Genomic DNA, 23758 nt, shown 5'->3' on the forward strand with positions numbered 1-23758 from the left:
TTAAGATTAGCTGGGCTTTGCATCTGAGCTTGTGGAGTGAAGCATAAAAACTATTTATTTGTAAGATCTGTATGGCTGCCCATCTTAAACAATTTTGACCAGCTCATAATTCACAGTACTGGGGGAAAAAAACCTGAATTAAAAGGCAGGAAAGACATATAAAGCCGAAACACAAATTATAAGCCAAAAGCATCACCTGGATAAGGACTATTTATTGGATTTACAAAAATGGTTTGCTAAAGCCTTGAAGAAATCTTTGGGATGGGAAAAAGAAAAAATGAAGAGAGATCAAATCCTATCACAATGTCTGAATGAATTAAAGGTGAAAAAACTATTAGGAAGAAAAGGAAGGAATTCAAGGTTGGTTTGTTAGACCAGGGTTAAGATATACTTCTATAAAGCTGTGATAATCCTTTACAGAATCCTTTATGTTGATGCCATGACTGAAAATGATTTACGGATTTGCATATGGATAATGGGTAATGGGAAAAAGAGGTATTTGTTCTTAACCTTAGAGACTTTAATCAGTTTGTTTATACTTTATTTATTTATTTATTTCTAAAATTTATATGCCGCCCAATCCCGAGGGACTCAGGGCGGCGTACAAAATTAAAACAATAATATAACAATAAAACAGTAAAATAAGTACATTCATACAGCATGTCCAATTGTATCCCGCCCCCCCCCCCCCCGGGGACATCAGCCCCAGGCCTGCCGGAACAGGAGAGTTTTAATGGCTTTCTTAAAGGCCGGCAAGGTGGGAGTAGTTCAAATCTCGGGGGGAAGTTGATTCCACCAGGTCGGAGCCACCACAGAAAAGGCCCTTCCCCGAGGGCCCGCCAGCCAACATTGTCTGGCCGACGGGACCTGAAGGAGGCCCAATCTGTGGGACCTCACCGGTCTCTGGGAACTATGCGGCAGTATGCGGTCCTGTAAGTAACCTGGTCCTATGCTATGAAGGGCTTTAAAGGTGATAACCAACACCTTGAATTGCGTCCGGAGACCCACAGGAAGCCAGTGCAGCTCGCGGAGGATAGGTGACACGTGGGTGTACCTTGGCGCACCCACAATCGCTCTCGCGGCTGCATTCTGAACCAACTGCAGCCTCCGAACGCTCTTCAAGAGTAGCCCCATGTAGAGTGCATTACAGTAATCCAGTCTTGAGGTGACAAGGGCATGAGTGACCGTAAGTAAAGCCTCCCGGTCCAAATAAGGCCGCAACTGGTGCACCAGGCGAACCTGGGCAAAGGTTCCCCTGGCCACAGCCAATAGATACTTGTGAAAAAGATTGGGAGTCACTTCTTTAAATATTTTTTCTTACTTTCTCTTTTTTCCTCCTTGCACCTTTTATTCTTTCTTTCTCTCTTTTTCTGAGTTTAGTTTCTATTTGCTTTTACTATTAAAATCAAATTTTTCAATAATTTTTTTAAAAAAAGAATCTCAGAGAGTTGTCTCTTTGGGGATCAACCTGTTAGTGCAAAAAGCTTTGGGGCTTAAATAAACACATGTATTGATTGGAAACTTTTATAATATCTAAACTTGACTTAATCATCCTCCAATATTCCTTTTATTTTGAAAAGTTTTGATGTTGATGAAACAAGAAATAGTTCCTTTTCCCGCAAAAGGGGAATATCAATTAATTTTCTCTGATGATTCTTCAGTTTCTCTCCACTTACTTACAATGTTGCTCGTGTTGGGGGGCACCTGTAGTGGCCTTGGGGAGGGCTGGGGGGGATCCATTGTCTCCAGCCGAGGAAGGCGAGACCAGGGCAAGCACCATACCCTTGTCCACCAGAGGAGCCTTGTTGTCCCTCTCAGGCCATGCAGAGGACCTGCCATGATGCAGGCTTCCCAGAGCCCTGGGCAGTGGAGGGCAAGTGCCCAGTCCAGCCTTTCCCAAGGGGGCACCCGACTGCTGCTGATTGGCTTGCTTTCCTTGGTCAAATTGCTCGTGGTGTGTGTGGGAGGGCAAAATGACTGGGTCAGAAGGAGGTCCCTCTCCCCACAAGGAGACCCGGCTTTGTAACCAAAGCATCTTCAGCGATAGGATAGGAGACCACCAGGAGAGGTCAGGAAGAGGGGACAAGGAGATGACAAAAGGGCAGCAGGGCTGCTCCTGGCCAAGTGTTAAGGCAGGACTTCTCAGACCCTTTCTCCCTTTCATAATATTCCTCCCTCCCTCCCTCCCTTTTCTTCCTTTTTCTTTCCCTCTTCATTCTCCTTTGCTTCTTCTTCCTTCCCCTCTTTCTTTCTTTCTGTTTGTCTTCCCTTTTTCCCTTTCTCCTTTCCTGTCCCTTCTTGGATGCTCAAATGCAAAAGGGGAAACATTTCTCGATGCCTCCTTGCCTTGTGATCAAATGCCACTTTTGCTAGTAGTCTGTGGCCACGTAAAAGATTGAGAACAAACCAGGCTCAGTTTATCCAATTTAGTGGGAGCATCCACAGACAATAATACAGCAAAACTGTCAAAATGGTGGTTGCGATAGTTGATCAGAGCTTTTCCATTTTTTATGTGCAACAGCTTTAGCATTTAGGAATAGAGGTATGTTAGTTGCTTTTTTATTGATACATACCGTAAATGCCGGCGTATAAGGCGACTTCCGCGAGCGCTGAAATCGGCGCCAAAGTGGGGGTCGTCTTATACGCCGAGTCGTCTTATACGCCGGAAATACTGGTAGTTTCCGGCGTATAAGACGACGTTCTAGGAATGCGGCCCGGCTATAAAGACAGGGGTCGTCTTATACGCTGGGTCGCCTTGTACGCCGGCATTTACGGTAATCCTTAAAAAGAATCCTCTGTAGGGACCCAGCCATGGTCTAATTCAGACTGGAAATAGAGCAAAGGAAAATATTTTCCCCCACTCTGCTTTATCCTTTTTCCTCCACTGGAAATGGCTGTTTGCAACACAGAAGGAGAGGATACTTTCCTTATAGTTCAAGAATACCAATGTTAACTTGGATTGCCAATAAAGTCCTGTCTGTGACGAAAAAACCACAAAATTGCTTTCTCCTTTAAGCCCAAGTCTCAATGGATCCAGGATTGAATCAGAACTGCATGAACTGGGACATCTCCAACCAAGTTGCCTCTCCTTCCTTCCTTCCTTCCTTCCTTCCTTCCTTCCTTCCTTCCTTCCTTCCTTCCTTCCTTCCTTCCTTCCTTCCTTCCTCCCTCCCTCCCTCCCTCCCTCCCTCCCTCCCTCCCTCCCTCTCTTCCCTGCCTCCATCTCACCCTCCCTCCCTCCGTTCCTTCCTTCTTCTGTTCCCCTCCCTCCCTTCCTATTCTCTTCTCTTTCCTTCCTCCGTGCTCAGGAAGGGGTGATGGGAGAGGGAGAAATTGCCAGTGCTGTTGCTGTCCATGCTGCCGCTGGCTGTCACTATCCCAAGCAGGTGGTTGGGTGCGGTCCCGGTGAAAGGGAAGCCTCGTGGCTGCGAGGCTAGGTCAGCGAGCAGGCCATGGAGGTGCTGGTGTGGGGGTGGCACTGATCTACAACCTGATTGCATCCATCAAAGCCAGAACGCGATCAGCCTTAGATCTACGAAGAAGCCCTGGAACCAGCAAGGAACTGCCCCACTGCCTATGCTCCACTCCCTGGGTGTGCGCACAGGAGATGGCCAGCGCCAACGTCCTGGGTGAAGTCAGCTTGTGGGGCAAGCCAGCAGGGACGTCAGGGAGTGGGGTGCCTGTCACTGGTTCCAGGGCTGTCCGTGGATCTAGGGCTGAGCGCATTCTGGTTTTGATGGATGCAACAAAGTTGTAGATCAGTGCCTGGTCAGCCTGGGCCGGGCCAAGGTGCTCTGGGCTGGTCCTTCACTGTTTCCAGAGCAGGTCCCTAGGCCAGATGGAACCATGTGGTGGGCCAGATCTGGCCCTCGGGCTTTGTGTTTGACATGTCTGCTTTAAAGAGACATATTGCAATCTTTGACATTTAATAAATTGTATTCTTCCAGACAGTTTTATAGAATTGTGAAAGGCGCTGAAGCATTGCAGCTTTTTTTATAGCTCTGCTGGTTCTCATACAGTAGCATATTTTCAGAGTTGAAACTGATTCAGAGCAAAATTTAGATTCCCACTGATCAATACTAAATTCTATGCTTTGGTGGAATTGTGGACCAATTGTAATTTATTCATATATTTACTTGATTTGTATACTTCTTGTTCTAAATGGCTTAATTCTAATAGCTTAATTTAAAGCTTTAGCAACAAGGCATATCTCCTGGATAAAAAGCTTTATAAACTAAACAGTTTATGGAATAAATAGCAGATTACAATTGATTCCTTTGCAAAGCACTGCCAGGATCAAAAGAGAGGATCAACTTCTATTCATGCTGCATCGACTCAGCCTTATGATCCACTAGGCCCAATGAAATTTATTCCCAGTTGCATAAGGTTCTACTGTACCCTAATTTGTATGATTAATAATGACTGTGGAGTTTGGCTACTAAAACTGCATCATATTATGGATTAAGATTCCAATCTAAAAAGATCTGCTTACCAGCCTTTTTGAGGGGAAGAAACATCCTAACCTCTCAGCAAGTTCTTCCAGCGATAGGACCATGGCTGAGAAGGTCTGCTTTGGGCTTTCATATCTTTACCAACCTGAGGAGATATTCACAGCTTGGTTGATCAACCCATACAGGACAGATAAATTCTACATATGGCTTGAATGAAATTGGCACTCAGCCATTTTGGACTTTGAGCAATAGTCAATGTGGATGAGAAATAAGTTCTTGAATAATCCAGCTATAACAACTCTTACCTACCAGAAAATGAACAGCTATACTTTGAACCTGCTGTATATCAAACCTCTGAGTAACTTTCAAGAGCATCCCTCTGTATGGTGTGTATCAGTAGTCCAAAGGAAAGTTGAAAAGGGCATTGGTAATTCTTTTTTTACTAGAGGTTACACTTAATAACTAATAATTATTTTGGTTAAACTACAATAACTAAATATTATCTGTTCCCCCAAAAGGAATGCACTTCTGGAGTTATAGTGGTGGCAATGTAGAAAATTATTTGGGCCTGTTAAATATTTGTTGGGAGGACCATTTTCAAAGCCATTGAGGATAAACAATATTTCAATATATTCAGTCATATGAGAAATTAGCTATTTGAGGATACCAGACTTGAAAACAGACAAAGAAAGGAAGAATAATATATCAACAAAAGCAGAAAAATATGTAAGATTTTTTAGGTTCAGTGTTTTTATTCTCAAAGGAAGTAAGTAAACAGAGAAGAAAAGATGGAGAGGAAAAGCAATGATCCAGTAAGTGGAGAGAGAATAATGGAGCAAACCATTTTATTCATTCAGTAATTCATTTTTTCATTCGATTTATTTCATTTCAAAAATGTGATTAAGTAGCTAATACTTTTTTTTAAAAAAACTCAACCTCCCAATACAAAATAAATAAACAATCAGCACCCAAGGTAAACAAAACAGTACACATTATTTCAATAAAACTAACGTGTAAGATCTAACAGACACTGTCTCCCCTCCCAATGGGGAATTAAGTTAATTAGAAAATATGGGAAAAGAGGTCTTTGGGAGTAGGACTTCAGTACAATTCTTAGACTATAGTGGTGGTTGTTATGACTCCTTATTAATGCTAGATCTATCTAGAGAAAAAGTGCAGCCTTCTTACCAAATGGAAAATATGAGAAATCTCATTGTATTTTATACCAGCATTCACTTTCAAGAAAATCATAGGCAATGTTTTTTCTCTCTAGGAATAGATATAGTGGGGTGGGATGGAAGGATAGGTATCTTGGCCAATCCATTTGGAACGTTTGTGTTGCTGTGTTCCGTGCTGTCATAGTAATGATAGTCATGTGGCCCTAGGAAAGGGAGAAAATCCAGTCAAAGCAGTATCTTTATTATACAACTGTTTTCCCTTCCCCCATCTAGCAATCTATATTTCAAATTGTCTAAAAGACATGCTGAAGAAATAGTAAGTTCTGAAACTGGCTTCTGATACAATATGCATGTAGCTGGTTGGGTGTGTGGAATGGACCCCAAGTGTTTGCGACTTGCATGAAGAGAGACCATAGCCTAGGGACTAGATTTGGAGTCTTAAATCATATTAGAAAAAAGATAATTCCTCTTTCTTTGTGGTTTCACACCTGTGCTGAAGACAAATGATGACATCGTACAGGAATTTAATTTCACAGGTAAAAAAACTCATAGAGAATGGATTAGTCATCTTCGGAGACCTTCTGTGTTAACATTGGATATTTATTTTGATTAAGAAGTACAGTGCTTTGTAGGTTACGCAAACTATTGAATTCCAGGCAAAATCCAATTAATCCTTTTAGCCATGGAAAGGCTTCGGTCAGAGAACGGAGAGAAGGATAATTAATAGTTCAGTACTTTAATCAAATATCTTTTCCCAAGGTCCTTATAAGTATTCTTGCCGTTAATTTGGTCAGTGGCAAAATTTATTTATCTGTTTTTAAGGGTAGGCTTGTTCCCAGTCATAACATTAAGTTCATCTAACCTGCACTGAAACAGACCTATTTGCAACCTGTTTGGTATACAAGAGGTGTGATACAACACAGTATCATCCCTTTTTATCTCAGATTTGTTCATTACTAATTCATGTTTGTACATGACACTCTCGGCCTTTTCTAAGCTTTTTGTGTATTACGGGGAAAAAATTCCAAAGAAAAGGCTAACCTTAAAACATCTCTGCATGGGTTATAGGTAGTCGAGTTACAACCATAATGGAGCCTGCCCATTACTGTTGCAGGTTGTGACAGTTAGTAAGCAAGGTGATGTGATCACTTGTTTAATGACCTCCCACCCTACTCTCCGTAATGTGGTTGTTAAGCAACCAAACAAGTCATTAAGCAGAACATGGGGTGCCTTGGATAGGGAGGCCCTGGAGGCCTAGCACAGGCCTGCCCCAGGCTTCTGCCAGCTATTGAGGCACCATATGCTGTGCTTCCTGCCCCTCAGCATCCTCACAGGCCTTGGGCCTACTTTCCCTCTCCATCAGGTCCTACCCTACTTCCCTACTGCCATCACTGATCGCTCACTTACCTTCTGAACATCTCTGGAGCTCCCACATCCACCACACTCTCCTTCCCACGTACTTCTATGCTATATTGTACTATTTCTACTACAGGGATACTGATATTACTGTTACTATGCTGTACTATCATCACTAATGTGCAACAGTACTTTAACTTTTACAGCCCCCTGATCTGTCTCTAAATCCTCCCTGCCCCTCTGGGATTTCTTCTATTGTTTTTTTCTTCTTTATTAATGAGCAGCAGATAAAGACCTGGCATCTTCTCAACATTGGGCTGGCCTTGGATTTTCCTTCAGGACCCTTCCACTCAGTGAAAAAATAAACTTTTTTTTTTTTAAAAAAAAAAATGGCTGCTTTGCTGCTGCTGCTGCATTTCAAAACCACACCAGTTTCCTCTTATCTCTTCCCTTCTCCTCTCGCACCTGCTTCAAGATTAAGCTTTTCTTAAATTCTGCCCTGCTGATCCTGGGGCAGAAACAAGAGGGGAAAAAGTTAGCACAGGTGCCTGCAATTATCTCAGCGGCCTGCTGTTCCACAGCTGTTTCCCATTAACTACATTAGATAGACCTACGCTGCTATGCCTTGGAGAATAAAACAAGTTTGTGGAGATACAGCTTTTCCTTCCCCGTGCATGGCAAGCTATACTCTTCAGCTTCTGCTCTTCTGTTCCAGGGGCTAGAAATTGTGGTCTCTGCTCCCAGTAGTCCCAGATGGACAGGAAGGCTGGGAGTTGTTGCTCAAGTGACTTGGAAGTTATAGAGGTGGGCCTAGATACTACAGGAACCTTAAGGATCTAGTCATTGTGTTGAGTCCTGTTTTTAGATTTGTTAATGATACATAAGCTAATATATGTATGGCATTTCTCCTTGCTCTTTGGGCTGCTTATACGTCTTGCCAGAGGCAACCTACAGAAAAGCTGTTGCTAAGATAGAATAAATAGTATTTGGAAATGCTGCAGAAGTAATTAGGAAATGGAAAGTCAACAGTGATTACAGTAATAAACTGGCTGCTAAGTTACATACCCAGTAAGTTCAATTCTGTAGCAACATGTTTGATTTGACGTAATATCTTTCAGAATAAAAAAGTGGTGTTTTTCTTCAAAGCCTTGTGGGAATAGTAAATCATTGGTCATATAGGAGAAATGCAAAATTATCTGTGTTATTTTCAGCACAATCCTGTACCTGTATGTTCAGGATAATTATTTTTCAAAGAGTAGATTTTATTAAGCACAGAGTGATTTTTGAGCTATGACTGAGCTACAATGATTTATTGCTTGCTCTATAAAATAGGAGTGGCAAGGTGAACTGTCATGCTTTAGACTGCATAGCCTATGGAAGCAATTGTCAAATATTGTCTGCAAGTAAAACATCCAAATATTGAGCACCATTAATAAGAGGCTATACTCTTGTATGATTAGTTTGCCAAATTTCTTAACACAATGGTACCCAACCTTGGATCATGTGGCCAGTTAGGAACTGGGCTGTGCAAGTGAGTGAAGCTTCATCTGTGCATGTGTGGGACTGACTCTGGTTCAAGCCCTCTCTTAGCTATGGAAACTGACTGGGTGAGTTTGGTCCAGTTATTCTCAGTCCAGTCCACCTTGCGGGGGTGATGTTACATTGAAAAATGGGAGGAAGGCGTGCTCTGTATTTGTTGAACTCCTGAATAAAAGGCAGCATAGAAATCTGAAGTTTTTTAGGAGACAATCTGTGGCCTGCAACTTCTGCTGCATAATAGCTGTAGCAACTTCAGTTATTATGGCCAATAGTGATGGATGTTGGGAGCAGCCATCTTTGAATTCCCCATACTGCTTCCAAACTGGATATTTCTGTGACAGACTTTAGGGCACACTGAGAAAACAATAGGAGAGAAATAATATATTCTGTGTCTGTACTGTTCGGAAAAAAACTAATTATTTCCCACTTCGGTAGGAGTAAATAAATAGACTTTGGAGTCCTGCTTGGGGAAAAAATGTTTCCTTAGAATACCACAATGCAGCAAGTTTCCATTCTCTCTCTCTCTCTCTCTCTCTCTCTCTCTCTCTCTCTCTCTCTTTCTGTCTCTGTCTCATGAACTTTGCCTGTATTTCTGCAGTAGAATAGAACAGCCGTGTGGCCATGGGTGCAGCTGCCTCTGCGGTACCACAGAAGCCCACTCTGTCTTGTTTACAAGAGAGATGCTCAGTTTAATACCTGCTGTGGCTTATAGATGTGTACAATCTGTAATTTCAGTAAGATCATTGAAACTTTCTGTTCAAATTCTTGGAAATTCACCTTAATTTTGCTAATGTTTGAATGTTGTGATGTGTGTACTTGCAAAATTAGTAAGAGATCTAAGCTAGAATTAAGGAGAAATTTTCTGACAGAACAATTATAGTGGAACAGCTTGCCTTCAGAAGTTGTGAGTGTTTCATCACTGGTGGTTTTCAAGACGAGATTGGAGAGCCATTTGTCTGGAGTGGTATAAGGTCTCTTGCTCAAGCAGAGAGTTGGACTAGAAGACCTCCAAGGGCCCTTCCAACTCTGTTATTCTATGTTCTATATTCTGTAAGGCAGTGCACTGCCTTCTTATTTTAGCCTTCATTCTGTAAACAACTATCCTGTATTTCCCCTAGGAGCAATGGTTCAGTATTCACTAATTCAGTGTTTGCATCAACTTAATGGATATAATTATCACAAATAATGAGAATCAACTGTATGTGTATGTGTGCGCGTGCGTGCATGCGCGCATAATTTTTGAATTCTCTAAAAACATATTTAAAAGTGAATCCAGTTATTGTTAGTATCTCTTTGAAAAGATAAAGAAGGGATAGGTCCACAATATTGTTTGATTGGTCCCTCAGAGAATCTTTGGTGTGGAAGCATCATAAGCAGTGCTTTTTTTGTAAAAAAAAAAAAAAAAAAAAAAAGGTGCACACAGATTATACAACCCTCCTTGCCTACCCTATAAGGCTCCATCCAAAAAAGGTGCTGGAACTCCGTTCTGGGTGTTCTTTGACAAAAACAGCCCTGATCATAAGTATTTTATAGATATTTTGCTCTCTTGGTGACTGCCTGGACAAGACATTTTCAGAAGTGTTTGTCATTTCTGTATGTGCTTCCTAGGCAAGAGATAGGATAACTGGCACAAGGTCACCCAGTTAGCTTTGTGCCTAAACTAGAATTTACAATCTCCTAGTTTGTAGTTTAGTGCTTTAATCACTACACCAAACTGGCTCTTCCAAGTCTAAGTAGCGTTCTATCATTTTGTTTGGCAAACCTAATGCAACATATAAAAATAGGAAGCAGAGTATCAGGTAAGAAAAAAATATTACTAAAAAAAGAATATAAATGAGATCCATTTGTATAACATATGCATATGACAATTTATCTGTTTACATAAAAATTGGAAATAATTTCTATATTTCAAAAAAAATGATATTGAGCAAAGGGGACAGTGTTATCTATTGAAATGTGACAATAGGCTTAAGGCCTAGATTCCTGCTTAAGGATTTTTTCTGTTCAGATTCTTCTTGGACCAATCTATCTTCCATGCAGAAGATGCCTTCAGAGATCTCTCCTCTGATAGCTACAGGAACAAGATTCTTCTTTATAAATTAATAATCATGGCCACCCAAATAGGAATTAATTAAAAATGAAAGTACTTACAAATGAAAACTATAAAATAAAATATAACTTTCATTAATATGAGATAAGTAGAAAGAGCAGCAATTTAAACATTCAAAACAATATTTCCAAACTAATACCGTATATGCCGCCGTATTAGGCGACCCGGCGTATAAGACGACCCCCGTCTTTATAGCCGGGCCGCATTCCTAGAACGTTGTCTTATACGCCGGAAACTACCAGTATTTCCGGCGTATAAGACGACTCGGCGTATAAGACGACCCCCGTCTTTGGCGCCGATTTCAGCGCTCGTGGAAGTCGTCTTATACGCCGGCATTTACGGTATGTGTTTTAGAAACTGACTTACTGCCTATGGGTAAATAAAAAAAAAGTGAAATTGCCTAATGCCTAAAAAGAAAATAATATCAGATAAAATGGTTCTGCAATTAATTATGCATGTGTAATGCTACCACAGAGAAGCCCCTGTCTGCATATTATTGCTACTTGTCTGAGCTATGGAGAAAGGACCATCTGGAAAAACAGAGCCTGAAGCATTGGCTTGAGAAAACAGGCAGGTCTGTTATAATATAGGGGCAAGGCTGGAGCTACGTTAATTTATTGGATGATAGGAAAATTGGAAAATATTAGACTTGTGAACTATAGGTGTAATCGAAATAAAAGCAAAACAGAAGTGTAACCTCATAGCTATGCTGGCCTCTAAGAAAGATGATTGTCAAAAGAAATGTAATGGATTCTGTAAATTCATTTACTTTTAAAGCTTTCCTTCCATTCTCTTATGCTTTTTAAGTTAAATCTTTCTGTTCCTTTTCGTTTAGTGGGGAGTATTCTGCCTCAGGCAGAGAAGGCTGCTAGGTTCCGCTTGAGACAGACAGATAACTCGGTGAATAAATCAAACAAAGATTACTTTTATTCCAGGTATCCTCAAAACATTAACTCACAGTTATTGTAGAAATTCTTCCAGAATGTAGGCAGTAATTTGGACTCATCTCACAGGTAGAAGAACAATGGATTTCCCCCTTCTGCATAAACCTTACATGTTGCTAGAGATCTCAGCTTAGCCACTACATGGCTAGGACTCATGCAGGCAAGTAAGTGGAAACCTGGCACCTAACAGGATGTCTGATCATAAACACAAGACCCTCCCAGTAACCAACCAGAACACAGATATAATCATATAATAACCAAAACTACATTTCCCAAAAGCCATCTCTTAAGGAACCAGCGTTTAACCCTTTAAATGCTACATGTTCTTACATACAGTTCTCTCAATGATACAACATTAACCTTGTAAATGCTAGATGCTCTAACACAGTTCTAGCTGGCTACAATCCCGTCCAGCACAGGGAGGAAGCATTGCAACAAAAGCAAATCTGGAATAAGACAGGATTTCAGATTCAGATAGGATATTTGAAGTCATGATTAAAAGAATTCATGGTGCTTTTGGCCTAAAATACTTTAAAAAAGGCTTGCAGGAGCATTTAAACCCAATCAGATTAAACAAATCCTAAATCCTGGTTTTGCATTATGCACAGATCATCTCCAGTATTGATGGAGGAACCACAAGTAATTGCAGAGGAACTAAAAAGAAAAAAATATATATATACATTTGAACTTGGCTAATGACCATTCAGTTGCTGATATGAAACTGAAATTTAAGAACCTAACTGGAATAATCAGGGCAGAGACAGAATTGCATTTTGTTGTTTTTATATTGGAATTTGGCTTCATCTTGTTATGGCCCATTGATGAGAAAATGTTTTGGTTTTCCTTGGGGACTATCTGCTTTCAACAGAGTTATATGAGATTGATATGCATAATTTATGTTTCTAGGTTGAGGAGAGAAATAAAAAGAGGCTGCATGACTGCTTTTATTGAGTGGTTTTTCTTTCTCTTTGAAGGACTATTAAAATTTTAATAAATACAGTGAGGCATAAGTAGCAGTGTGTTATTACTTTAAACCAAGTAGTAGTTTGTGTGTGCCATTTCCCATTTATTTGTCAGGAAAAAAGATTCCTCGTTGCTAAGCTAAATCTCATGGATTTTTTTAGAAATCTGACAATGAGAATTCCTGCATGTTTTTCAGAATCTCAGCTTTCATGCTATTTCAGTCAGTTGTGTGTTGATGAAATAGCAGAAACAACATTCAAACATATGACTGGAGCTTCCTACAGGTTCTCAGAATCTGATAGAATATCACTTTAGACTTTCTCTCCCTAAGAGATCATCTAGTGCAGCGATTCTCAACCTATGGGTCGCGACCCCAATTTGGGTCAATCGACCATTTTACAGGGGTTGCCAAGCCAAGGCTGTCCGCCATTTTTCCCCCTTTTCTGGTGGGTGCCTTACCTCCCTTGGGCTGGGCCAGCTGGTGGCCCAGCCGGTGGTCGGCCTGCTCCGTCTCTGCCGCTTGCCAGCTACGCCTCAGCCGGCGGAGGGGGCAGCACCACGCATGCGTGGCGCTCCTGGGCAGGGAAAATCCTCGACTTACGACCAGTTGGGTAGTCCTAGACTTATGACCAGTTTAGTCCTCGATTTACGACTGGTTTAGTCCTCGACTTATGACCGGTTGGGGGTCACGGCATTAAAAAGGTTGAGAACCACTGATCTAGTGCATTCCTCAGCAAGGCTATGCAAGGTTAAGTATGGCTCTCCCCTATTTTCTTGGCTGCTTTTACTGATAAGCAGAAAAAACTACCTAAGTGGTGTTCTGGGGTATTTTTTCCCTTTTACTAAATAGGGACCCAAACGTTTCTCTAAATATGTATTTTTCAAGATATAAATGCAAACTGGCAAGATAAGAACACCAGACTAGAAACCAGGAGAGCGTGAGTTCTAGTCCCAGCTTAGTCATGAAGCTGGGCTAGTGACTCACTCTCAGCCAAAGTACCTCGTAGGGTTGTTGTTTTGAGGAAAATAGGAGGAGGAAAAGTGTATTAGGTATGTTCATCACCTTGATTTATTTATAAAAATAATAAAGGTGAACATAAATATATTTGTAGCTTTGTTACATGTACTCTTTTATGTTTTTAAATACTTTTAACCAGGTGTATGGGATTGCTTAGAGATATTGGCTAACAGTTTCTCCCTGTCAATCAAGCTGACAATTGGTTTTCTTTCTGGCTGGTAAAACTTGTTTTTTTCTGTCATTTTCAATCCCTGGGGGATCATCTACAAAATGTATTGTAGATTTTTGTTCCACAATCCCGCCAGCCCTTTCTCTTCTCTCACAAATCTTCCAGTTTGTGCCCTGCTTTGTTTCAAATATTTTCTGCTATCCCAGAAACAATATAAAGCGTCAGAAGTTTAACATTGCACAGTAGAATTACCAGCCATCTATGTATTTTTCTAAAACAAACAGCTAATCAAATGCCAAAATGGTCTATGTCGATCTTAGATGCCAGCCTTTACATGTTTTCATCTAATTCACTTTCCTCAGTTCCCAGAGTTCCCCGGTAATTTAAGACTGCACCTCTGATGCCTGTGAGAAAGTAAAATAACACCTAATCTCAGTTTCTGTTGTCAGAAGCATTTGTCTGCTTTTCCAAGTTGATATATGAGCAGCTAACAAAAAGTCATAGAACACAGAACAAGGAAAGATAGGGTTAGAAAGGACCTTGGAGGTCTTCTAGTCCAATCTCCTGCCCAAGGCAGTAGACCTTATACCAGGGGTTCTCAACCTGGCTGAGGAATTCTGGGAGTTGAAGTCCACAAGTCTTAAAGTTGCCAAGGTTGAGAACCCCTGCCTTATACCATCCTGGACAAAGGGCTTTTCCAATCTCTTCTTCAAAACCTCCAGTAGATAGAGCATCCAAAAGTTCTAAATGGCAAGCTGTTCCACTGATTAATTGTTCTCTGTGTCAGAAGATTTCTTCGTAGTTCTAGGTTAGGTCTCTCTTTAATGACCTTCCATCCATTACTCCTTGTCCTGCCCACAGGTGCTTTGGAGAACAGGCCAACTCCTTTTGTCTGTGGCAGCTCCTCAAGTACCAGAAGACTGCTATCATATCAACCCCTAATCCTACTCTTCATTAGGCTAGACTTGCCTAATTCCCTCAATTGATCATTGTACAGTTGAGCTTCCAGACTCCTTATCATCTTTGTTGCTCTTCTCTGCATTCTTTCTAGGGTCTCAATATCCTTTTGGTATTGTGATAAACCAGAACTGGACACTTCCAGTCATTCATGCAGGTTGTCACAAACAATTGCTGGTAACATTAGAAGCTCAAACTTGCCCAAAGGTGTAGTAACTAGACAGAATAAATGTTTCTGCTCCTCCATTCTGGAAATGAAACTGATTCTCCTATGCTGTTAATTGAATTCTCAACAATACAAAACAATGAAAGAAAAATTTGTAATAGAAGTAAAGCTATAAGAAATATCTTGCACAATCCATGTCATCATAAAGAATTGTCAAAATATTTTGTTAGTCTCTCTATTGCACAAGATTCTGAAATCTATCCATGCCAGAGAAACTAAGTCCATTATACTGTGAGGAACAATAGCCACCCTCCCCCCCCCGTGTTTGGGGGCGATCCATAGTGATACATTTATGTGATATACCATGTTTATGTTTCCAACAGAGGCCTGAGGATGAGGCAGTTGTTGATTTGGGAGGCACCAGCAATGTTGTTAACATTCATTATGAACCAGAGGAGCTGGAAGGTAAGACAATTATTTCCTAGTGTTTTTATCTCTTCCTCCATTTTTCTGTTATACCATGAATAATTATTAAATATTTGAGAATGGAACTAAATGTATTTTCTATTTGAAACTGCCTGTGAATAATGAAAAGTATTTTATGTATCACACAACCAAAGCATTCTACATTTGTTTAAAACAGAAAATCCACCAAAATTATTACCAAAAAATAACAAGATTTACTTTTAGAATGTTGATTTGTTTCATTTTTAAAATGGTAATTCCTTTATTTATGCCATGCAGAACAGTTATAAGGGTCTTGAGGCAAGAAGAAAACCATGGTAGATCTTTTTCATACCCAAAGAGCATTATCTGCCGAATATTATATCTGCATATTATAAAAGTATATAACAGCTGCTGAAGTCATTCACTGGAGAACAGGATCAGTTCTCATCAGTATGTTGATGATTCAGCTGTATATGTGGACCCTTAGTCAATTGAGTGATGATGTTAAGATCATGTCCCAATGGCTGGAGGAGATGGTGGCCCCGGTGGGGAGAAAAAAACTGAGACTCAATCCTAGCAGGATATATTGGCTTTTTGTACTAACTAGACAATCCAGATCAGGGACTTTTCATCTCTAGTTCAGAAGGGGGTTGCACTCTCCCAGATGCAACATGTACTCAGTTTGAGAGACTTCCTAGAGGCCTAGACTCTATTAAAGAGCATGTTGCATCGGTAGCCACCAAGGCCTCTGTACAGATTGCTAATTGCATCCGTACCTGGATAGGGAGGCCCTTCTCATGGTCACCCTTGTCTTGATTACCTCAGTACTGTACTTTGCTTTATATGGGTTGTCCTTGAAGACTACTCAGAAGCTGCAACTGGTAAAGTCAGCAATTTCTAGCAATATCTAGGTTAATATGCAGTTTATTCAAAACTATATTTGGGGAAACCGCATTTTTTAAGTATATAGCAGCTCCTATTAATAGCATACAGCAGCAGAAGCATGTTCTTTAATGATTTAGGAAAAATGCACAGAAAGCATGTAGTGGACAAGTCACTGAAAGACATCAAACTTAAACTGAGTCATGCTATTGAATCAAATAGAGAATTAAATCTATACAATAGAAAAGAATTTTCTGAATCTATACATTTTTATAGAGGTCAACGTAGTGGATTGAATGCCACTAAAATATACAAACAAAAGGTGTGTGTGTGTGTGGAGGAAGATAGAGATATATTCATTTTAAACTTGTTTTCTAGCACACATGTTGTAGTCTTTAGTGTGTAGTTACTTTTGAATTCTGCAGATGCGATTATGGCATACCAATAGTGATTAGATCAGAAGGCTGATTATATTCCCTCCTATGGGGGTTGATTCTGATTGGGAAAGCACCTCTACTTAATAAAACATTCTTGTTACGGGATTCAGAGTGGTAGCAGAATGGTTGCCCATTTCAAGTTTTTAATCACATCCTCAAAAGCAAGCAGGTTGTCAATTCCAATAAATAATTCCTTTTATGCCAAAAGAAGCGTCACTCTTGAGAGTCAATACAAAAGGGAAATAAACAATTATTTCTGGCTTATAGTTTATTCTCTTTGTACTTCTTCTGGATCCTACCTGGCACAATGTGTTTAAATTAGTAATAAAGAGCAGAGCCACAAAATGTCACAAAACCTTTCCTCTCTTGTGAATTCAGGCATGTGTTTTCACTGCTAGGGTGCAGGCAGTGGAATAATAATGAAGGAAAGAGAGTCCACGTACATAAACTGAATGAATTTTCCTCATCCCTAAAAAGGTACAACATGAATTCCGTGAGATAGATTTTACAAAGTCAAAAGAGTATTGCTTCCAAGTAGATTTGCATGCACTTTGCTTTTTTAAATGTTTGCTAGAAAGTTAAACTCTGGATGGATAAGGTATATGGAATTGTATCTGAACAAACTACCACCTTGGTAGAACAAAAGACAGCAAAAAAAAAAAAAAGCAATCTGTATATTGTCTTGGAGCCAACTTGTTCCAGAATACATGAAGGGAAACCCCGCTATAGGTAGTCCTCGATGTATGACCACAGTTGAATCCAAAATTTTTGTTGCTAAGCATAAGATGACCAACCATCCTCCTTTAGGGAGGACAGTCCTCCTTTTTAAAGTTCTGTCCTCCCTCAAAAAGTGTCCTCCTACATGTCCTCCTTTTTGATATTTGAAGACTAATCTGCAGGGCTTTTTTTTTCTCATAGAACGCTCAGAACGGCATTCTGGCATCTTTTTTTGATGGTTTTTTTTTAACTTTTGCGTGAGCTGTGCTACTTCCCCTATTAGCTTTTGAAAGCCAATAGGAATTGCTGCTGAGCACGCCAAAACACCCAGCCGGTAAACTTTGCACATGTAAGTTGTCCGCCGCGAAGGAAAATTGGCAGGAACTTTGCACCCCTCCCTGCTATCCAACTACACCATCTCCTAGTTAGTCCCAAAGATACCTGGAAGAGACTGGAGCGGCGATGCCACAGTAAATTTCTCTTGATCTTCAGCCCTGCTAGGGCAATAAAGAAGCAGGGGCAGCGGGGCTGCTGCAGGCGGGGTGAGGGGCAGTGGTGGTTGGCTGCCCCCCGTGCTGTAGGAGCCATGGGGCCTGCTCTACACGGGCTGTGCAGGGTGGGCGGTGGTGCTGGCGGGGCGGCTGCAGGCGGGATATGTCGATGGCGGGCTGCCCCCCGGGGCCAGAGCCGGCACAGCTGGTGCTTTGGAAGCTGCGGGGCCCACTCTACACAGCAGGGCAGCAGTGCTGGTGGGGCGGCTGCGGGCGAAACGCGGCATGTAAGCATAATTACAATATAAAATGTTATTGTTACAGATGTTTTTTATTATGCATTTATCATATTATAGTGTATTCTGTATTATTGTTGCAATGGATAAAATGTTTCTTTTATTTACAATATTTTTTTCTTCAATTTATTTGTGTCCTCCTTTTCATTGTAAAAAAGTTGGTCACCTTATTACTAAGCAAGACAATTGTTAAATGAATTCTGTCCCATTTTATGATTTTTCTTGCTACTGTTCTTACTGATTTGTTTGATTTATATGGTGGCCCGTGGCAAGCAAGTGGGTGGTAAAGAATCAATTAAAATTACAATCACAATACAAAGAAGAAAGTTAAATACCTACATCAGTTGAGAAAAATAACAATTGTTGAAAAGTATAATTCACAGATGTTAACATAACTAGAAAACAGAGCCCTTCACATTTTTTGTTTTTTTGTTCCTAGCTACCTCAAACTGCAAAAGCAAGGGATTACCCAAGAGGTTATTATGTGTTAGACAGTTAAAAGAATTGTTTTTAACTTGGCAACTTATAATGCAGGTGAAAATAGATCTCTAAAACAGGGTTGTTCAGAAAATTGTGGTCTCCTTTCCTGCTTACAAATGCTGATCCTAATCTACGCAGGTAACTGAATTTTTTGATCAGTATGCACCAAGCATAGTTTTAATTGTCTTTTCTTCCAGTTCAATTCTCCTGAGTGTACAGGCCTTTTTACAAGAAATTTTCTTTGCCCTTGTGCAGCGGACATGGAATTACAAATGAGACTCCTACTCTTTCATTTCCTATATTAGTATGATTTCCCCTGAGCCTGCAACATGTTTACACCATTAACATCAGGGAATTCTCCCCAGGGGCAAATGTGAAACTCTTGGTAGCATAATTATCCTGGCTAAACTCATGCCTGAGCAGAGACAGAGAAAGAACGCTTACTTACAGTTTTCCTGTCAGTGGCGAATATCAAGTGGTATGAACATAACATAGAGAAAGGCAAGTCAGAAAGATGCAGCAAACAGATTATGTTCTCAAATGAACAGTTCCTGGCAACAATCTAAAAATCTAAAAATGGACATTTCCTATATGGGAACTATAATTTATAGTAATTATTTAAGTACTGTCCACATGGTAATGCTGGATTAGAGCTTTCCTTCTTTCAGTGCTTGTTTTCATTGTAAGGCTTTGGCTGGCTATTTCAGACTCAGAAACCAACAAGCTTGATGTATTGACTTAGTTTGTACATTACACTATAAACCGTTCAAAATTTAAAGTTTAGCAGATTTAGAGTCAAATCAGAATGCAGATAGACAAAATCTCATATGGAATTCAACTGAACACCGATTACTAGGCTTACTTTGAAGCTGTGATGGAGGCCAGAAATATTCGCTCCCACCATTTATTCTTTCACTGTCAATCATTGCAAGTGTTTCCGGGTAGTTGTGGTGCTTTTACTATCCAGTCCTGTTAGAGATCATACAGAATCTTTGGTAGCTTTCTGTGACTTATTGGCAAGAAACTTTGAAGACAATTAGATCAAATATGTCAACATTGGCTATAATTTTAGCAGTTTGGCCCTGCATGGATTAATACATGGATACACCAGTCTATCTCATTGGCCATTTTCCATAGAGGTCCAATTAGTAGCTTGATATTGCCCATTTTTGATATTGGAGACCCAAGTATTTTTTTTTTAATTGATGTATTTTCCATTAGCTCAGCCTTGGATAGAGATAGCTTCACTACAAAAATCCACCCCTTGGAAACTTCTTGTTTAGATTACTGTAATGCATTATTACTGGAGAGGACTCCTGCGAGTCCCCTGGACTGCAAGGTGATCAAACCGGTCAGTCCTAGAGGAGATCAACCCCGACTGCTCTTTAGAAGGCCAGATCCTGAAGTTGAAACTCAAGTACTTTGGCTACCTAATGAGAAGGAAGGACTCACTGGAGAAGAGCCTAATGCTGGGAAAGATTGAGGGCAATAGAAGAAAGGGACGACAGAGGATGAGGTGGCTGGATAGAGTCATTGAAGCAGTAGGCGTGAGCTTAAATGGACTCCAGAAGATGGTAGACAACAGGAAGGCCTGGAGGAATGTTGTCCATGGGGTCGTGATGGGTTGGACACGACTTCACAACTAACAACAACATTATACGTAGGGGCTGCCCTTGATGATTTAAAAATGTCACTTATTACAAAATACTGCAGCAAGATTTGAGCTGTGAAACAAGTTCATCACTCAGTTCTTTATTCTCTTTACTGGCTTGCAGATGAACCCCAGTCCCAATTATAGGTTCTGGTTTTAATCTACAGTATATAGCCCTTTATCATTTGGGACTACAATGTCTTCTTTTTACACTTCTTTTTATATGTTCCTATCCTTCCTCTGAGGGCATCTGGGTGCTCTCTCATGCTGAAGTATAACAACTGGCTGAGAACTGGTATTTTCAGTCTTTACCATTTTTATTGCCTTTTTTGCCTCTGGCAAAGTCATTTTTATTTACCAAGCTTTTAAGAACAAGATAATGTTACTGTGGGTTTTAATTGCTTTAGTACTAATTTTACAGTTTCAACACATATTTTTATCACTTTTAAAATTCTTTTTGGTTGTAATTTTTAAGTGTAAATTAGTTTAGAATTTCTTTTAAAGGAAAGCAAGAAAGCACGTAAATAAATAAATAAATGCACACTTGTTCTCTTAATGTAATTAGCAAACTTCATTGTTGTTCGTTTTGAGTCAGGGCTGCTTCCAACTGCAGGATGGCATGTTTTCCAAAATTAGATAACTTTTTATATTTCTGATGGTTATAAAGAGCAGTTACAGTGATGTAATTTGGACTGATGTAATTTCAATAAAGTCAAAGCCATAAATACTGACAGTTTGCTTTTGTTCCAGGGCACAGGACATTATATGTTGGGGTACGGATGCCTTTGGTTAGACAAGGCCATAGACATCACAGAACCCACGGCCCCAAACACAGGAAACGAGATCGGATAAAGGAAAGTGTATTGGAGGAGCATGAAACTTATGGTAAGTGTGTGTTGATAATAGAACCCAGTGAGAGAGTTAGCCAGAGACTCATATTTGCCATACTGTTGTCGTGTATGGTTCCTTATGATTTTAGAAAGGCATTCAGAATATGACTGAAATCTTTTAGTAACTCCAAGTGCTGAATCCTCAACCTTCAAAAGATTTTGAGATGGACGTAAGGACCTATGGCAGTGCTTCTCAACGTTTGTGTGACGGCGACCCCCGTCACACAAACGTTCTGCGCATGCGCCGGGCCGCGCGCATGGGGGCGGGCCCCCCTCGCGCGGCGCGCATGCACGGCGCCCCCATGCGCGACGCACATGTGTGCCCCCCCATGCGCGGCACGCGTGCACGGCGCCCCCATGAGCGGTGCGCATGCGCGGTGCGCATGCACGGCACCGTGAAAAATGGCGGATCGCCGCCTTTGGCGACCCCTGAAAAATGGGCGATCGACCCCAAATGGGGTCGCGACCCATAGGTTGAGAACCGCTGACCTATGGTCTCTGGAATAGTAGCATTCCCCTAGAGCTGGGATAGGCAACCTTGGCTCTTTTATGACTCGTGGACTTCAAATCCCAGAATTCCTGAGCCAGCCATGCTGAGGGAAAAAGGTCAGGTTTCCAAGTTGAGTTTTGCTGGCTCAAGAATTCTGGGAGTTGAAGTCCACAAATCATAAAAGAGCCAAGGTTGCCTACCCCTGCCCTAGAGTCACACAAGCACAAAAGAATTTATAGGCCATTATTCTATTCCAATATTTGATTCAGAAACTAAAATATTCAATTGATGGCAGCTCACCCTCTGCTTGAAGATCTATCCTAACGGAGAAGCCTCCGGTCAATCAATTCCATTATTGAACTGCTGTTATAGTATCACACTTCTCTTAATGTTCAACTAAAAATGGCCACTTGCAGCTGAATTTTACTGGATCTAATCCCTGCCTGCTTGGTAGCAAAGGATGTGTTTGCATGTTAGCCTTTCAGGTATGTTGAAAAGTATTGGTATGCCCTCCTCCATCAGATTTCTGTCTATTGTAACTGTCTTTCATATGTTGGATCATCTGTCTTGCCCTTCTCTCAACTAAAATACATTTCTTCTTAAGTGTCAAAGCCAGAAGTGGTTTCCAATCTCTAGAGGGTTCTGAAGGATTGCTTAGTGTGGAATAAAGTGGAAAAGTTCCTTGCCATGACTTGGCACTATGATTTTATTATTACAGCTTCAAATCCTCATTAGCCATTCTTACCTTCCAAGCCTAGTGCACTGCTAACTCATGTTCAGCTTGTGAATGAGCACTTTTTCAGACACACCACTGTGTATATGTGATCATTAATTTAGGAGGGAGGTTTTGGCCTAAACCACAGAAGTGAACAATTACAATCAAATAGCTGCACAAACTAACTTCTGGCGGTCTTGGGTTCCTCTCTAATAAGTGTTAAACCTTTACACATGACTGTTTCTCACAATTTGATGTAGTTAATTACAGTGTAACCCCTAAAATAGATATCATTCTAAGTATTTTTTTGGCAAGTTGTAAAACTCGCCACAAAAAGAAGAAAAGGGGAGATCCCATCTGTATTTCAGTGTGATGTAATACCACACACTTTGCATCTTTAAGCCAGTACAGTAAAAGTACATTATATGCGATGCTTAGCTAGCAAGAGATTCTCCACCTTGTTACCTCGAGCACAGCTCATAGGGTGCTACCAGGGACTGAAGATTTATATATCAGTCAGAAAACTGACTGAATCCAGTTAAGACATTCAGATAATATGTTGCCCAGAGTAAGGAATCTAAAAAGTAACTGAAAGATTAGCATGGCACATCACAAATGAAAGAAACTTGCTAAGAATTTACACAGCAAAAACAAATTGCAATATAATCTAAAGTGCAGGAAGTGGGCATCTTTGCTCATAGGTTAATTATTGGCTAATCTTTTCTAAGCTCAGAACTAAGTAGAATTGGTCTGATTAGAAATCTCCAGGAAACAGAAGGCTGCAAACTACACAGGGAATTGAAAACAAATCCCAGAAGAAGGCAATATTAATCTACCTCTATATAGTTATCAAAAAATCTATATGGCTGGGTCCGTGAAGTGAAGTTTCATTTAAAGGTGACTTTATTTTTGTGTAACTTGTTTTTTTAAATGAGCTTCTGGTCCTGCAGATTCTATTTACTTCTCCACTAATAGCAAAATTACTAATAATGATTTTCAGTTATCAAAGAATAAAACGCTAGAAACAATACACTAAAGGAATCACATCTTTGACTGATATTTTTGGGGAATTGATGACTTTGCAAGATCTTTTCTAGAATTTACCCCTTTTGACTATTAGCTCTCTCCCTGTATACAGGTGGTGTGCAACTTATGACCACAATGGAGCCCAAAATTTCCATTGTTATGCAAGACAGTGCTCCATTTTATGACCTTTTTTGCCCAATTGTAAGTGAACCATACAGCTGTAAAGTGAATCTGGCTTCTCCCACTGATTTGGCTTGTTAAGCCAACTGGGAAGGTCATAGAGAATGATCACAGGACCCTGGGACAGTGCAACGGTCATAAATACAGGCCGGTTGACAGTGCCCAAATCTTTTTTTTTTTTTATTGAAATTTTTTTAAATTTTAC

The 23758-nt window shown here is 40.5% G+C and overlaps 1 protein-coding gene and 1 long non-coding RNA gene across 8 annotated transcripts in view; one reads left to right on the plus strand and one right to left on the minus strand.

Moving 5' to 3' along the window:
- LOC120302928 overlaps positions 1-11943 on the minus strand; it is a 31311-nt gene extending 19368 nt beyond the window's left edge. The window contains exons 1-3 of one of the 2 annotated variants that reach the window (XR_005555285.1): positions 11593-11943; positions 5640-5832; positions 4493-4596 (exon numbers count right to left, since the gene is read on the minus strand). This is a non-coding gene — a long non-coding RNA (uncharacterized LOC120302928). Of the gene's footprint in view, positions 1-4492; positions 4597-5639; positions 5833-11592 lie in introns of those variants that run through there. The other variant, XR_005555284.1, reaches the window with a different exon arrangement.
- SLC4A8 (solute carrier family 4 member 8) overlaps positions 1-23758 on the plus strand; it is a 130355-nt gene that overhangs the window by 46801 nt on the left and 59796 nt on the right. For 3 of the 6 annotated variants that reach the window (XM_039331945.1, XM_039331944.1, XM_039331942.1), the window contains 2 exons: positions 15235-15316; positions 21003-21137. In XM_039331945.1, coding sequence (XP_039187879.1) covers positions 21032-21137 — 106 coding nt within the window. In that variant the 5' untranslated portion in view covers positions 15235-15316; positions 21003-21031. Of the gene's footprint in view, positions 1-5952; positions 6166-6683; positions 7790-15234; positions 15317-21002; positions 21138-23758 lie in introns of those variants that run through there. The other 3 variants (XM_039331943.1, XM_039331946.1, XM_039331941.1) reach the window with 3 other exon arrangements.

This window comes from Crotalus tigris, unplaced genomic scaffold, assembly GCF_016545835.1.
Source record: "Crotalus tigris isolate CLP2741 ecotype Arizona unplaced genomic scaffold, ASM1654583v1 scf7180000024441.2113493, whole genome shotgun sequence".
Classification (NCBI taxonomy): Eukaryota; Metazoa; Chordata; class Lepidosauria; order Squamata; family Viperidae; genus Crotalus; species Crotalus tigris.